Source organism: Tyto alba, unplaced genomic scaffold (assembly GCF_018691265.1).
Source record: "Tyto alba isolate M040663 unplaced genomic scaffold, T.alba_DEE_v4.0 Super-Scaffold_39, whole genome shotgun sequence".
Lineage (NCBI taxonomy): Eukaryota > Metazoa > Chordata > Aves > Strigiformes > Tytonidae > Tyto > Tyto alba.
In genome coordinates, this window is record NW_024881314.1 from 9,989,609 (window position 1) to 10,007,053 (window position 17,445).

The following is a 17,445-nucleotide window of genomic DNA, read 5'->3' on the forward strand; positions in this document are numbered from 1 at the left end:
TCAAGATCTTGATCACAACATTGTAGTGTTTAATGAGATTTATATAAATGGTGGAAGTAGAGAGTAAAAAGCACTAGACTCAACTGGGTATCATGTTTGCTTGCTTATTAATATTCAGGGAAAACGTATCTTGCCCAAGAAACGACAGAGCAGCTCATAAATATTTTGGATAGTATCACATATATCATCACAGTCTTCGCCTAACTATGAATTTTGTAATTTTCTTCAGGGCTTTCATGCACCTGTTGAGTATAGTTCATTATAAAAAAAGAACCACTACAATTTTGAGTCTGTTTTCAGAGCAAAGCTTGACAGTTTCTCTACAAATCATCCTGTGTTGTAGAAGCCTTGTAAACTTGCTTTGATTATACCATATGTGTCGCTTTGTCAATATATGCTAAAGTGAGCACAGTAGAGGGATGTTGGCAGTTGATATGTGAAAACATAGAACAGCAATGACCTGTAGTTAAAAAAGAAAATAATTAGTTACACCTTTTGGCTCTAATCAAGGATTCTTCCACACAACACTTAAAAAAATCCAATCTCCTTTGTTTAGTAGATTACTAATAGCAAATTGTTGGTGGGTTTATTGTGATGTGAAACTTGAAGAATATTTTTTAATATATATTGCCCAATCTACAGTGCCTGCTTTGTTTCTGTATATAAAAAGGGAGGTAGCAAAAAACTTGAGAGGCCAGGCAGACAAACAAAACTTGACAGATGTAAATTTGTTAAAGCTTTTATTGTATAAATCTAAATAACATTCTCTAGCTTTATTTGTTACTTGATGTTTTGAACCATAGATTGAAGTTAGGTTAGAGATTGTCTTTGGAGATAAGGCTGGTTCTGGGGGCACAGCAGGTTTTGTTAGTCTGATTTTTAGGTAACTTTTTTGGAATTTCTGAGGTCTGTGTTGAAATCAGTTACAGTATGAATTGCTGAGAAGTATGCATCCTTGCAGAGAACTGCCAAAATTTTTTTGGGGGGAAGGGGACAGACATCACCGGCTGATTGTCTCTTTCCTGTTGGCTAAGTGGAAACTGTAGAAGAAAGCCAGATTTGTGCAGCTGTGGTTCCTGTGGACTGTGCAAGGCAGGAGGACAACTGTTAGGAAGATGTTACAGTGAATTTATATACAATTTTATCTTGGTTTTCTGTGACGCATAGCAAAGCAGGAGGTATCGAGAGACACTCCCTTTGTTTGGCACTCTCTTTTATTTTGTAACAGTGTATCTGCTCTGTTGGCCTAATAGTATGTTAAATGAGATGGGTCAGTGCTGATGCATCCCATTTATAGATAAGTTTATGTATGTGTGTGTATATATATATGTGTGTATGTATGTATGCACATACCTGGAAACACTTAATATAGTGTTGGTTTAGATTTAAGTGAGAATCAAAACTTTTTTTTTCCTCACTGCTTGCTATATTTTCTCAAATATGCAAAAATACTGCACAGGAGAGATGTTCTTTTTTGAGCAGACTGAATACAAGCATATGGCAGAAATTTCATGCAAAATCTGTTTCTTGTTTCAAATGAGTGTCTTAAATTTTGTGGTTGTTTATGCAGTTAAAGTGGTCTTTTCTGCTAGCAAATCTTAAACACACACGGTACAACCTAATAAATCAGTTAATCCTTCTGAGGAGGAAAGCCTGAGCTTCATTTGACGGGTTTCTTCCTGCAGTGATTTTAATTCCCATGGATGAGTTAAAAAGGCTTGGAAGATGGGGTTTATAATGGAAATACTGACAGACCCTTAACTGTAGCCTAGAAGCTCTGGTAGTGGGCTTTTCTGCAATAAGAGCTTTTTGATTAGACATAATGTGGTGATATACTGTATAACAAAATAGTAGGATCTTCTTTTTGTGCTCTACAGTGCTGCAAATTCCTGCCCATCTAGCCCCCGTGGTGCAGGCTCTTCAGGGTACAAAATGAGTCGTGTAATACCATCTGACCTACATTTAATGGCTGACAACTCACAGTCAGAAAATGACAAGGAAGCATCGGGTGGAGATAGCCCAAAGGTAAACAGTATTTGAAATCAATCCCATAAATTACATTGTAAGTGAATTTAAGACTCCTGAAATTTTGTTTTCTAACATATATGCATGTCATAATTGCATATTACAGACTTTAAAAACAGTTTGTAGGATTTTGTGATTAGATGTGAGATTTATTTATTTATTTGCTTTTCTTCCATTTGTGGGAGGGTCTGTATGTATTTTCAGTTCTGTATCTGTTTATAGGCTATTGAAAATTCTTTACTGTTGTATGTTTCTCTAAGTCTTTCATGTTATCTTAAAATCTGCTAATCAGAAGAGCAAAATTGTCTTAATTTCTTTTCTGGCTCAAGATTTTGGTTGTCCAAAAGTACCTTAAATCAAGTTAACTGTGCTTTGTAACATTTGATTTAGAAGGGGGGTGTATATCTTTAAAGTTTATTAATGGAGACTTCTCTTTTTCTTGTACAGGACGACTCTAAACCACCTTACTCCTATGCACAATTAATAGTACAAGCAATTACGATGGCACCTGATAAGCAGCTTACACTAAATGGAATTTATACGCACATAACTAAAAACTACCCATACTACAGGACAGCAGACAAGGGCTGGCAGGTAAATTTGCTTTCTGGAATGTGTTTTTGTTAGTTGTGAGTAATACTGGCAGCTATAGGTGGTCACAAGAAGTCAATAGGTGAGCCTGACAGCCCTTCATAAAAAGAATTTGTCAAATGCACGTGTTGTCTTTTTCCTGATTGTGAGTTCTCCAGCAAAGTAGGCAATTTACATTAATCTGTATTTGAAACGTTGCTTTATTCATGGAATGGTGTTCTCTAAACCTCTAGGAGGGAAACATACAGACACTCAAGGAAGAGAAGTACAGTTGGCACTGTAGATTTAAATACAAGTATGCTATCTAGGAATGTAGTTGTGTTCTGTAACTTATAATTGTGTAAACATCCATATTGTTATCTTGAGATAAAAGTAAAATATTAAATGTTACAAGCTCAGTTTTATTTGAAAATGGTGATCTTGACCATGCAATACAGTGAAGGAACAAGCGTGTATGTTATCTGTTGTTATCTTGCACTATTATGTGCCCTTTTTTATTTGTGCAGCATAGTCTATTTGTGAACATAATTGTTTCTGAACTGAGTTAGGTCAGGCGCTTCAATTCTGTAGAATTAATTTCTGCTTTCTTTTCATTTTTAAAGAGACCAACCTCAGTAGTTGCCAGGATGACTAACTGAGTATGAATCAGTCTGGCATAGTCCTTCCAGATACACATAAAGGTTCAATGTCTTTGCTGCTGTTTTTAGTTTCAGCAAAGGACAGAAGAACGCAATTAGCAGGACTGGCCAGTTTGCCCGAATAACATTCAGACTGCACTGTTGAACGTGGAGTATCGATTTCACTGTGTTGCTGCTTAGGACAGTCATGAGCTGCAGCAGAGGCATGCTCTGAAGTTATTTTCAGGGAAGTAAAATCTGGAGAGACTGGGGGAGGGGAAGAGTGAGGAAGTGTTAATACTCTGCTTGTACAAGTAGACTAAAGAATTACATGCCTTCTCAGTAGAGGAGTAGATTTTAAAATATTAGTCACACAGTTATTCGTCATAGGGCCTATTTGAAAGTTGAATCACTCCTAGAGGGATTCCAAGGTTAGTGGGGAATGTAACTGTTCCAAGCTTTTTTGCTGATGGTTTGGCTAGTAAAGGACTTTGCTGTTGTTGTGGCTAGGAAGTCTCTTTTGTTTCCCTTTCACACATAAGCAGTGCAGAATCCTGGCTGCAGTCATACTAACAGATCTGTTCTAGCAACAAGATTCCGTTTCTAAAATGTTAATGTTAGTGTGCTTTTTGCTCCCTGGTCTGGATACCCCAAATATCTGTGTGTATAATGCTTCTTTATGTAAGCATCATGGAACCGAACATGCTCACACATTGTAAGGATGGTTAAAGAATTCTGCCTCAGAACAGTGTATGTATTTAGATGTATAATACTTCACAAAACCAAGGTGATAGTCACAGCAGACATAGTATGTTCTGGAATAATTAGCACCTATTCATAAAAACAAGTGGAAAAGCTGAAAATCAGATGCTGTTCGGTCACTAGTTATATAAAGCCCTGCTGTAACACTAACAGGTGTACCTCAGGTAGGAATAGCTCTGCTAGGTTTTATCCATCAGGTGTTAGATTACAGTTAGGGTGGCTTACGGATAGATGTTTTAAATAATATTTGAAGCTATATATGTGCATATTATTTAAAACATAGAATACAAACATGTGTACAGTATCCAAATCCTGTAGCTTAACAAATTGTATTGAGGTATTGATTTCCTTTATTATATAAAGGTCTCATTTTGTTAAGCATTTGATGACTCCTCTTTGTGAGCTTATTTTAGCAGGTACTTTCAGATCTATTCTTTTCTTCTAGCATATGGAGAAATAAATACAATTTATAAACGTGTTCTTGGCATCTTTCTAGTCCTGTTTCAGTTTTTGGCAGGGAAAACCATTTCCGGTTTCATCAGTTTGCATTTAAGAAGCCATACATGGTTATCATTGCTTTAAGTTTTCCGAACTTGCTATCAAGGTTGTGAAATCAGACATTTGAGCAAGATTTGCATTTGATTTTGCAAATTTTTAAGAGCTTTTGTTGACATAAAGCTTTTTCTCCATTTTCCCTCTGTTCCCTCACAAGTATTTCAGTATGTGTGCTTATCATTACTTTCTTCTTGTCCAGTGGTAATATTTTGAGAGATTTTGGGTTTATCTATCTTAAAAAAAAAAAAAAAAAATTAAAAATTGTACATGCAAAGCCAAGCATGGATACAACTACTTCACGGTGTTAGCAGTTTTCTACATCTCTCTGATTGAAGGGTTGTGTGTGTGTGTTATAGGAAAGTGAGGATGAAGTAATGTGCAAACTAGAGTGCAGTAACAAAGGTCTCACTGAAGAGCTGTTTTAGGACCCACTGCCATTTGTTGTTTTTCTAGACACACTAAATCCTTGGCTCCTTTGTTGAGACAGACTGGACTGTGGGTGAACTCCCAACTATCTAGCTGCATTTGGAACTTGTGTAATTTAACCTTTTCTTTCTATATTGTGGAACCAGTAACAAGATTATCATACAAGATCGGAATCAGTATATGCTGTATTTTACTGGCCCTCCTAGAGTGAACTGACATTTTCTTTGACACCTGGGGAAGGGTGGTGTTCGAAGACTGATTTTTCTTTCTTTTTTTTTTTTTTTTTTTTATTACATTGCATTATGTGCAAGTATTTGTAGTGTGCTAACAGTTTGTTGCAATCGCTGTGTTTCCCATTAGAGAATCAAATGGGATTCCTGTTACTACCACATTAGTGTACTGATTTTTTAATTGTTGGGAAAGATTTGAAAAAATGCAAGAGTCCTTTCAGGTTTATGGCACTGCCTTTGTAGTGCTCTGAGTTCTGTTGAATTAAGGAATTAAAGTGCTGAACCCCGAGTCTCCTATAGTACAAACTGCTGCAGTAGGCCACATTCTGACTTGGAAAAGTTATATGAATTCTACATATTTTTTTATGTTCCATAGAATTCAATACGTCACAATCTCTCTCTGAATCGTTATTTCATCAAAGTACCACGTTCCCAGGAAGAACCAGGCAAAGGCTCATTCTGGAGGATAGACCCTGCCTCTGAAAGCAAATTAATAGAGCAGGCTTTTAGGAAAAGGCGGCCTAGGGGAGTACCTTGCTTTAGAACCCCTCTGGGACCACTCTCTTCTAGGTAAGGAAAAACAGATGAACAAAAAGACTATGGCTGTTGTTTAATCTTCAGGCTGATACAGACTCGATAGTTTTGGATACAGTCACAAGTTTAGTAATTTAATTTAATCCAGACTCAGTATTTGAATTCTGTATGGTTTACTAGGAGGCTGCCCCATACTCTAGGCTTGTTTTTATTGCTTGTTTTTAGTGTTAAAGAACTGACTCAGTTTGCATAACTATCAGATTGTTAACATAAGCAAGCCTTTCTGTACCTTTGGGCTTTTTCTTTTTGCAGAATTATAATTTCATTTCTAACTGACATCTACTGCATTTTAAAACTGTTTGCAAAGAAAATTACCAAATACCAACTACCATTTTATTGAACTTAGAGATGACAATGTATTTAGTTTGATAATGTTCAAGCAGAATTCATGCTGGGGAAATACGTGGGTTTAAATTGTTCCCTCTGTAAAGTTACAGCCTTTCTGCTGGTGCAGATCTTTTATTACTTGCCCTGTAGACTGAGATTTGCTCATCATTCTTCTCCACCAGAAGAAACGTTCATGTTTCACAGATTACTTAGAGAGTCTCCCTAAGAAGGCATCCAGCCACTTCTTCTCCATTAACTATACCTGATGTTTGCTTTTAAATTCTGTCCCTGTTTAACAGAAGCTTTATAAAACATCATCAGAACTGCTCTGGCTTGTAACTGTACTTGCCAGCAGGCAGAGGTGCCCTCCTGTGGGCAGTGTGTGTTATGGTCTCTTTAGAGGGAAGGTCGCTGTCTTTCACCATTCAGAAGTTAAAACACATCAGCTGCTGCTTTCATTTTTAAATACAGAAGTGCCCCAGCTTCTCCTAATCACTCTGGAGTGTTGTCTGCGCACTCCAGTGGAGTCCAGACCCCCGAGAGTCTGTCCAGGGAAGGATCTCCAGTCCCCATGGAACCTGAGCCTAGTGCTATCCAGCCAAAACTAGCGGTAATACAAGAAGCGCGATTTGCACAGAGTGCCCCAGGTGAGGAATCCTGAAATAAGCGTTTGGGCGTTGGAGGTGGGAGAGGGCTAACATATAAATAACACCAAGACTTCACATGTACACCAAAAAAAAGGGTTAACCTCTTAACGTTTAAAGCAAATCTTCGAAAAACACGAATACATGCCCGGGAAATTCTGTTTGCATGCATATAGACTGTTATCTGTGAGCTGTTCCGGCACCCTTGAGCACTTTGTTACTAAGCAGAGGTTGTGCTTCTGTCCTGTATAGGACTGTACTGTCTTGTAACAGTTGTCACTTCCTTTCAAAATGTATTCTTTCTGGTTTAGAAAAAAAACCCGAAAAACTAGGTCACGTGGGTTACAGAAATAAGCAAATGTCTTGCATGCCTCTACGGTTATGTCACCCTTTCAAAGGTGGAGGTAAAGAGTCGAAAAGATAAAGAGAGAAAGGATAAATTTGTGTGATAAATTTCCTATTTAAAAAAATAAAAAGAAGGAGCATAAGGCACGATGGGTTAAGGATGTATTTGTCTCTTTACCTTAGTTTATATACTTCTGCCATCCATTTTTTTAATTGTATTCTGGTACTACAGAAGAGCCAGTGATTGTTCTGTGGCAAGCATGGTCCTAAGCAGAGGCACCAGGCTTTCCCCAGCCTAGGAAGCTGAGAGTTTTGCCAATGCAGACATTCTCCACATAATACCTGAAGCACATATATGTTCCCACCTATGGAAAGGACTTTTACTAAATGAGTATCAAACATAGCTTTGGTAGCATAGTTACGTTTGGGGTGAGGGGGGAGGGGGCTTTTGCCCAAATGGTGTATGGGTCTTACTGAGCTAATACAGCACTTACCTTGAATACGTGGCTTGGAATAGCCACGTGCCATAATCTTCATTGTCCGGTTTTAGCTTTTGGATCATTCAGGCATTAGTGAAGGAGGTTGTTAATCCTTTGAGGCTTTAGTGTGAGTTTAAAAGAATGACTGGCTTTAAAGAAATAATTGAAATTGGCAGCCTAATTTTTATCTCTTTCTTGGTAGGATCACCTCTATCTAGCCAACCAGTTTTAATTACTGTACAACGGCAGCTACCACAAACTATTAAACCCGTCACCTACACTGTTGCAACTCCTGTGACAACATCAACATCCCAGCAGCCTGTAGTTCAGACAGTTCATGTTGTCCACCAGATACCAGCTGTGTCTGTTACAAATGTGACCGGATTAGCACCAGCAAACACTTACACTGTAGCTGGACAGGCAGTAGTCACGCAAGCTGCGATGGTAACCCAGCCCAAGGCAGAACCTCAAGAGAATGGAGACCACAAGGAAGTAAAAGGTGAGAACCTGTGGAGTTAGTTGGTTTGCTTTGTTAGTTTGTTAGCGCTGTATACAGAAGGATTGTTATTTGAAATTTACTTTCAGATGAATGCTTGAAATGTTTGGCTAAAACTGAAGATTTTGGATTAAGATTTCTCAGATATGTTGGAGCTAGTAATAAAACAGTTTACTTGTTCCCTGAGGATTGATTGAGTAAAAAGAAATGGTTCTTCAACACTTTCTGGTTTTTAAGAATGTTTTATCTTCTGTTTTTCAGTTAAAGTGGAGCCTATACCTGCTATTAGTCATGCTACAATAGGAGCTGCTAGTCGTATCATTCAGACATCTCAGACCACACCCTTACAGACAGTTACGATAGTACAACAGGCACCTCTAGGTCAACACCAGCTACCAATAAAAACTGTAACACAGAACGGAACGCACATAGTACCTATCACCACTGCGATACAAGGACAGGGCAACGCTGGTACGTACTGTGTTAAGGTGTTCTGTTGCTTTGTATGTGTTAAAACCTCGATGTGACCAGTGCAGAATTTTTGAATCCTGCTTTCATGTCTTTCCTAGTTACACTGAAAACTAAGTTCTACAAAAAAATTAGATTACAGCCCTGGAAGGGATTGTTCCCTCCCTGTTGGTAAGAACCAGTGTTTCTCTTCATTGACGATTGCCTGAACAGCTATTTATTCTCTTTGTGGTTATTATAGGGATGTACTTAGTGGTGACAACCCGTCTTCCCTCCTCATTAAACCCAGGATATAAACAAGTTTTAAAAGAAGTTCCTGTAAAACAGTGCCATTAAAATGGTAACTGCTCCCCAGATGATTTGTCAAGAACCAACCAACAGGAAAACAAGACAGAACTTGCTTGTGGGTTGGCTTTTTGAACTGTTACTTTTTATTGTGTTTTTATTGAACCTGTACTAAAAATGACAAAAATTCTGTAAGATTTTGAGAGCCTTGTCTGAATACCATCTTTCCCCTCTCAGACTCGGCAGTCTGAGTGCGTAGCAGTAATTTTTTGTAGTTTTCATATATTCACACTTGTTCACAGAATGTTCAGTTTTGGTTTGGTTTGCAGGTGCATACAGCTTGTTCTAACAGCTTCAGTTTGAGCTGTTATCTGATACTGATGGAGCTTTTCTGTCATAAAATGTGTTTACATAAATAGTTTTAGGCTATCTTATTTATTACCTGTATTTCTGCTCTGAAGTCTTTCTAATGGAGTGAATTATCTGCTTTGGTTTTTTTCTACTCGTCTTCCATCACTGACATTTATAGGTCAGTGTTCTGTCTGCTTCTACTTCATTTCCAACTTAAGTAAAGCAAAAGCAATTGCTGTCAGACTTCATATACACTTTTTTTTTTTGCCAGAAGGGATGTATGAATTGAGCTGAGAGTCATATGAAATATACTGAAAAGTTATTTTTTAAAAGTAAGAAATAATTCCTTTTGTCTTTTTCCTGGGCTCTGAAAACTCAGCTAATTTCAACATGTTTTCCTTGGTAGGGAAGCCTCATGGATGCTAGGTGTGTTTAAGAAATGTGCCTGAGCGTAGAATTGTGGTGCTTCTCACTGTTTCACTGTGTGCGATAGGGATGAGCTTGCAGTGATGGGAGTTTTTACTCTGAGATTCTTGGGCTTGAATACCTCATGAGATGTTTGCATTTTGAACAGCAAGTGAGGTGTATTCCAGGTCCTGGTCTCTCTGTTACAGTAACTCCTAAACCAGCAAGAAAGCAGTTCTCAGGAAAAGCATCTAAAGGGGGAACTAGGTCTACAGAAATACAGATTTGTCTGTATGTGTCTACAAATACGTCTGTGTTCACACTCATATATCTACATATGTCTGTATACATCTGTATTTACACACACATTTGTTACGTGTGTGTGTGTGTTTATCTCTGCCTTTGGGGAAAGAAGATTTGTACAGTGTGAAAGCTAAAAAGTCCAGAGCAACTACTGTTTCTTCTAACATCTATTTGTAGTAAGAAGGTGCTTTTGGATCTTAATCTCAGCAAAACAGTTTGGCAGCGCTTTTTACTACTTGTCAGTCTAACTGAAAGCTGTGAAGTCCAAAATAAATTCAGGTCTCTCATTGCAGAATAAAATGATGTAACTAGTTATTCTTTGTTTTGACTTTCAGTGTAGATTTCAAACATCCTTGCTCTTCTGTGTATTTTGTAGTTCCATGCAGCAGCTGTGGCTGCAGCCAGCAAGTCTCTTCCTACTAAACAGACCCCGGAGTGAATAGTGCTGTAATAGTCTTAATGCATGTTTGAAGACGAGGGGTGAACTTCTTGTTTTCATTTAAAGCAACAATAAATTTGCAGTAAAGCATTTGATTCAGAAGTAACTCTCTCTAAGACATCTATTCAGAAACTGTATAAGGAATAGCTTTTCTAATAGAAGCTGAATGAATGTTGAGATACAAGAACAAATTCTTTTACAGTTGCAGTGAAGCTTTTTGCATCAGGTAAATATTTTCTGAAGTATTTGTTCTACCAATAAAGACTGAGTACAAAACAGTTTGGTTACATGCAGAGGTGATATTCCAGATACTCCCTAGAATAGCTTACTAAGAACAAATGTAACAAGTTTAGCAAATAAGAATTCCCTATGGACTTCATCTTTAAGCTCCGCTAGCAGTGAGTGCTGTAATGATGTCATTAAAGCAGTGGTGCTGAAGGAAGGGAGCTTGTGTGTAAAAAAAGCAGGTGGTCTGATAATGTTTAGATAAATTTTTATGAAATGCAATGAGCAAATAAATACATAATTAATATTTCGCATTATGTGCAAAGACACTTGAATAGTTGGTTTAATAAAGTCAGGGTGGATATTGAGAAATAGACTGCTAACAGCAAGGAGAGGGAAGGAACCTTTGTGTGTCTCGGGGTTTAAAGGACTGTACTCGCCCATTAATGGTGACTTGTACTATCTCTTCCATGGAATGAGGAAGATTAAAATCTTGTACAGGATGTTTGAACTGTATACGTTTCTGTTGATCTCATTCAGTTGTACACTTGAATCAAATGTGTCATTTCTGAACTCTGCAACTTGTTAAAGCACTGCCTTTTCCTTACATTGTGCGTCAATGCCTCGTTATCTGTCCAAGAGGAATTGCTGCTGGAGTCGTGTGCATCTCATGGCTGTGTGAATTCCATAGGTTTTCTTAAATAACTCACGGCCCCAGATGAGTATGACATGGTGGTGCTCTCCTTCCGGGCCACGGAATGCGTTCTGCAGTGATCCACAGGCATGGCCAGAACCTACTGAAAGGGGATTTTGAATTTGCGTCCCAGTTCTGTCACAGATGACAGTGTAGATTGGCTTTCAGTCATTTAGTCCTCCTCTGTCTTCAGCTCCCCAGTGACAAAGTGGAGATACTTCCTGGTTTTCCTGCTTTTGTGCAAATCTGCATGAATGTTGAGTGGTTTGGGAAGATGTCCTTCAGGTTTGTACAAAGGTTAAACGTTTGGACCTGAAACTCAACTGGGATAGCTAATACCCCGCGTAGTGCCAATAGAGGAGTTTGTCATTTTAATGAAAATGCAAGTTTGCTTTCAGTATCAGCTGTTTTGACAAGGATTAGGGTGCTGAAGTTTTTATTATCTTTTCACAGCTGCTGCGAGTCCTTTGCATATGTTAGCAACCCATGCATCTGCATCGGCATCTCTTCCAACAAAGCGCCAGAACGGAGACCAGTCAGAACAGCAGGAACTCAAACGTATCAAAACAGAAGATGGAGAGAGCATAGTCATAGCTGTTAACGTGGACACCCCGTCTGTGGCAGTGAGTGATAAAGGCAGCCAGAACTAGAAACTATGGGGAGTTTTCTTTTTTTTTTTTTAAAAAAAAAAAATAAACTCCATGGTGCCAAAAGGAGACACTTAAATATAACACCTAAAATGTTGGAACATGTTCTCACGCAGTGGGGAAAGGGGCCCTGTGATCAGACTTCAACTTTCAGCACTGAAAAAAACCCAACACAGGTGGCCTTAAAACTTGGTAATTTAAAGTCAAACTGCAAAACATCTTGTTCCAGAGGCTGTGACCCCCGCTCCTCCCTGCCCCCTACCGAACTGTGCACACTGAGAAATACAGTGTTGGGGAGGGCTGCAGCTTTAAAAAAATCTTTATCAGATTATTTTAAGGACTGAGTATCTCAGTGTAACGGCAGCATGATAAGCGCTTAGTGTGAACTGGTTTCAAACGATTGTATATTCCTCAAAGGGAACAGAGGCAAGGAGCCATTTCCTACATCTTGGCAGCTAGCCTTTCATAATGACCTACCCGATGCAGTTGTTGGTAGATATGCAGTATTTTGTTGTTCACATGTGGAATTAGAAATTTTTGAGGTGTATTTTCATTTCTTTGCAAAATAATGGGGTCTTTGACATTTCAAATCACTCCATTTCTACTCCGGAAACTTTGGAATCACACAATACTTTTCATGTGAAATTTTGTTTGGTAAAAAACTGAATGTAGGGTTTTTTTAACCAATGGAATGATTTACTTTTGTCTGTCCTGTTAAAGTTCAGATAAAGCTACTTTATTACATCTGCAAATTTTCATATTTTAGCAGTTGCCTGATAAATTTAATCAAATTTTATTACCATGTGTAGTGATCAAATGCTTCTTTGGGCTTGCATGTAACTGATTAGAAATTACAATGTAAATGAGCCGTTAACTGACGTAAAGAACTGCTATGAATTTGACCAGAGCTGCACTTACCTGTTTCTCTTTCTGCTACCTTTTGCTGTTTGTTACTTTGTGTTGACTTTGACTGTCCCTGGCATATTTTTCCAGTCTAAAGTAAAACAAGAGTCTCGCTTAATATTGTGTATGTTTAAGATAACAGACTGTTCTTCATTTAGAAAGATTAAATTCTTTATCACAAGTCCTTTTAAAAAGAGTAAAATTATCTTGTCAGAGGTATATTCGATATTTTTAAGCTTAAGCACCCATCAGTAGAAATTAATCTGACCAGTTTCTCCATAACACTTTTGATGTCATACACTGACCTTTTGGGGTCTCCATTAAGAGTAGCTGTTGTGGTTTTCTAACAGTGGCTACCATATTATTATAATAATTTTTTTTAAGTGTGTGTTCTGCAGTTGAACATTTTAAAATGTATTGGTAATTTCTCACTTTAATTGTGGTAATAGATTCCACTTTACATTTCAAAATTAAATTTAAACGTAAGGCTGCTGTTCAGTCTTTAATTCACATAACGTCTTATTTCCTCATGCAGTAAGGTGAGTGAAAGCTAGATAGTTGGCTTAATTTGAATCTGATTTTTGTCATTTTCTGTAATAATGATGCATTATTTATATTTCCTTTCCCGCTATGAAAGGAAAAACTGTATTTTCATGATGGACTGAACAGTTTGGAGTGGTTTATTTAGGCAGCTTTTGGGAACTATTTACCTAAAGACCAAATACGAGAAATCTGTACAAGTTTTGTGTTCATCCACAAAATGGAACTGTTACAATGTCTCTGCAGATAATACATATTAAAAAACTATGAAAAAAAAAGAACTCTACACAAGCTGAATTTATAACAGGCATTTAAAAAAAAAGCATAACCTGAAAAGAAACATTTCTGTAAAATTGCAACATTTTCTTTAGAGGTTTTAAAAATAAAAAAAAGTAAAGTTTTAACATACTTTTTTTAAGAAAAAAATCCAGTACTAGTAATTTAATTTGGTGTTGAATGAATTGACTAGAATGTGGTTTATTTTCAGAAGTGAGAATCTGTTCACAACTAGGGCTAGGTGAATAATAGTGTATAAGATTTTTTAAATAAAATTAAATTTTATTCAGCAAATCAACTAAGTTGAAATTACTCAACAAGTGTGTTTGAAATATTGATGTACATTTTGGGGTGATGAATCCAGTTTATGTTGGCAGTGCCACAGGAAATGCTGCCAGGCCAGGCAGGCCCTGGTGATCCTGGCTGTCGGTTACCGGCTGCGCGTGGTGCCTCCCGGCTGGGGGGAGAGGGGAATTCGGCCCCTCCCGGGGGGGTGCCACCTTCTGCTGTGCGATGCGAGGAAACTGTTTACGTTCTTCCATAAAAATAACATCTGCTGAGCCGTGCTTTATCCGTGCTTTTGGTGATGCTCAGGAATGCTCCTGTGGGATCATCTCCCGTGCTTCTGTCTAACGCAGGCTCCTCTCCCTGCTGTGTCCGGCCTCCCCGGGCCGAGTCGTTGGGTTGTTGAAACAAACCCGTTCCCTGGTTTGTCTGTGTGTTTCTGGGCTTCCCACTGCTAATGCAGCGATGGGCACAGCGTAAGGGCAAGGGCTGAACGAGGCTCCCGTCGCGCCGCTGCTGCTGGGGGGACGCTCGTGACCTTAAATGGGTCTTACGTGCCGCTCATCCTGGACTCCTGTGGTCAGTATGATCTTTCTTTCGCAAATGGAAAATTTCTTCAAGTGATTCACATGTGTAGAGCTTTAACCTCTCTTCAGGAATTGATGTACCTTTTCCAGTTACCTTTTGGGTTTTATGATGTGTGGTATTATTTCCTTTTCTGCTCCTCCTAGGCTGCCTGTTCAGTGCTCTTTCTGTTAAGAGCTGTTGTGTAATCCTTAAAATTACTTCGGAAAAAAGACTCAGAATTCTGACATAGGGAAGACCTAGGCGTGCACCTGCTTCTGGCGACACAAGTGTTTGTCTCCACTGCTGGCAGCTTCTGCCCTCCTTGGGCCAGAGCCCCCTCCCTGTCCTTAGGCCAGCCTTGGTTTGGGGCAGGGGCCGGGGGGGCTCGGGGCCGTGGGCCGTTCTCACCTTCCGCTGCTGCAGTCCTGGCCCGGTGCTGCCCGGGGGGGGCCGGCAAAGCGACACCCGAGTCCCCAAACCGGCGAGGACACCGCGGGGGGTGGGAAAGGCTGATTCGCTGTGCTGGCCGTGGTTAATCTCTGTCCTGAGCTGCTGCTGCCTCCCCTGCCCGGATTGCAACACCCTTCCCCACCGGCAGCAGGGCTGGTTGTGCCGTTTCCAGCCGCGCTGATCGGGGCGAATACCTGCGCCCCGCTAATCCCAACCACCACCTGCAGCAGCGCTTGTGCCTCAGGAACCGCTTCCCCGGGCAGCTTGCCGTGCAGGGGGCAAGGCTGGGAAGGCTTTGCCTCTGCTTGTGTGGTTGTTACAGTGTAGGTTCATTTTAACATTAGGTTTTTATAATTGCTACATCCTCAAGTGGAACTTGAAGTTTCAACAATCGACTTGCAGATTTGTGTTTTGTATCTTGACTTAATTTCCCCCAAAAGATAAATTTTGAGGGGTTGGTAGTCATTAATACAGGTTGGGTTGTGATTTTATATAGTAGTGATTTTTATTTTTTATATCTATATGTGTGTGTATTTATCTAAAAATATTTCATATATATATATCATTTACACTAAGTTAAGTGCTGCTTTCTACTAACCTGATTGAGCCCTTTCTATACACATCTCACCTACATAATTTAACATTCTTACTGAGAATCCTGCGCTGTGTCTGACACACAATTGCTGATAGAGGGAGCGTCTGAAGTTAGCACGCAGGCTGCTTTTAACCATCAGGTTGTTCTTGATCTTATTTGTGGACTAGCAGATGAAAATAGACTTTATTGCTGCTTCTGCTTCTACTTGTTTTCTTTCCCAACTATTAATAATCAAGCCAGACTTTGAATTATTTTCTGCCTATGTCAGAGTCTGATTCCTCTGTAAGTTGTGCAGCATCTGGGGCTGATCTCAGGTATGCGGCCAGGGATTTGCATTAGTGCACTGATTTGACTTCAAAAAATGTTGGCCACGGATGTGTTGATTTAGCACAGACTGCTATGGTGACAGATAGAAGATTTTTTTTTTTTAAGAGTAACGAGCTGTGTGCTTTCTGGAATAATTTTCATTGATGTTGACTTGGTTTCTGATCCTCTTTTTATGCATTAGTTTTGTTCTTGTTTCTCATCATAGTTGGGGAAATGCTTTTGTCTGAAGTACTATAAAAACTTCCTAGGATGCTGGGGCAGGTTTTCACGTCAATACTTCCAAGAAATGTGGAGAAATCAAAGGAGGGCTATGAAACTGCTGTCCAGGGCAGGAATATCGGAAGCTGGAAGAGCATAACCTATTCCTTGAACAAAAAGAATGGTCTATTGTGTGACATTGCGCAGGATCTCTTACAGACCAGAAGAGTCGCTGGCTTGTTTAAACAAACACAACCTTTGGGGAAGAAAAACCAGAGCTGCAGTAGAATGGGCGCATTGAAACGGTTCAGTAAGAACGGGGCGGCTTCGCTAGCGTGGGGCTCGGCACGGGAGTGCCTGTCTGAAGCGCACGTTGTTCTGCAGCCTCTGTGTTCTGCTCAGCAGCGTCTGGCACAGCCCTTTCGGCCTACAGGTGGAACAGGCTTGTGGCTCGCCCTGTCTGACTTCACTGATTAATCTTTTATTTGCTACTTCAGCGTGAGTACATAAAACTTCTGAAAGAAACACTCGTTTCTGAAAGAGATGGCTCTTGCTGGCAAATACTTGGAGTTACCGTTGAATTTATTGCACTGGCTAATCTTTTTGATTTCCTTTCAGGATTTGGAACTGTGAAGCAGGTGCTACGGACAGAGACTGCAAAATAGGGGGAGAGAAGGCGTTTGGTTATTTTTAAATGCAAAATAAATTAATAATCTATTTGTTTAAATAGCTGATGCTGGTGGACATACACTGTTGTTCAGGAATAGTCATATTTTAGACTGACTTTGCAAATTCTGCCATTTCTTCCCAGCTGAGCACAGCCTGCACCCCGGCCTGTGTCCCTCCAAGTCAGCCGGGCTCCATTGAGCCGGGCCATCTCCCGCAGCCACGTGTTTCTAGCTGCGCGTTAAGACACCTGTACTTAAAGGAATAAATGCTGTTGGACCTCTGGACTGTAATACTCACCTTAAGCTAACAACTTGACATTTTTAAATCTATTTAATCCTCTTTTGTCGCATAAAGCAGACTTCTGACAGCTTGCCTTGCCCCCCTTTTACTCTGCACCTTCCCACAGAGCAGGGGGACGTTGGAGAGGTGACCGGTTGCTTAGTCTGGTCTTTTGAAATTGGCCCTCGGGCGCTGCGTGTCCCTCCCTGGGGAAAGCCGTTCCTCGACCTCCTGCCCGGCCAGTCTGGCTGCCCCAGCGCTGTGGTCAGAGGCGGCCTCTGGCTCCCAGGGCCAGTGCCGCTGCTGGGCCAAGAGCGGCTCACCCAGCTGCTCCTCCATTTGACCGCAGAGGCAGGTGTCCCCCCCTTTGGTTCCACTGTCCTGTGTAACGCACTGCAGCAGCCGCTGCTGCGCTCAAGTACTGGCAGGGCACTCTGGAGCAAACACC

General features: G+C 40.0%; 1 protein-coding gene across 2 annotated transcripts in view; it reads left to right on the forward strand.

Moving 5' to 3' along the window:
• The window catches only part of FOXK2 (forkhead box K2), a 52,597-nt gene extending 38,672 nt beyond the window's left edge, over positions 1 to 13,925 (forward strand). For both annotated transcript variants that reach the window (XM_042802340.1, XM_042802341.1), the window contains exons 3-9: positions 1,878 to 2,025; positions 2,473 to 2,619; positions 5,583 to 5,776; positions 6,599 to 6,774; positions 7,798 to 8,094; positions 8,353 to 8,562; positions 11,715 to 13,925. In XM_042802340.1, the coding sequence (XP_042658274.1) occupies positions 1,878 to 2,025; positions 2,473 to 2,619; positions 5,583 to 5,776; positions 6,599 to 6,774; positions 7,798 to 8,094; positions 8,353 to 8,562; positions 11,715 to 11,911 (1,369 nt within the window). In that variant the 3' untranslated portion in view covers positions 11,912 to 13,925. The remainder of the gene's footprint in view (positions 1 to 1,877; positions 2,026 to 2,472; positions 2,620 to 5,582; positions 5,777 to 6,598; positions 6,775 to 7,797; positions 8,095 to 8,352; positions 8,563 to 11,714) is intronic.
• The last annotated feature ends 3,520 nt before the right edge of the window (positions 13,926 to 17,445 follow it).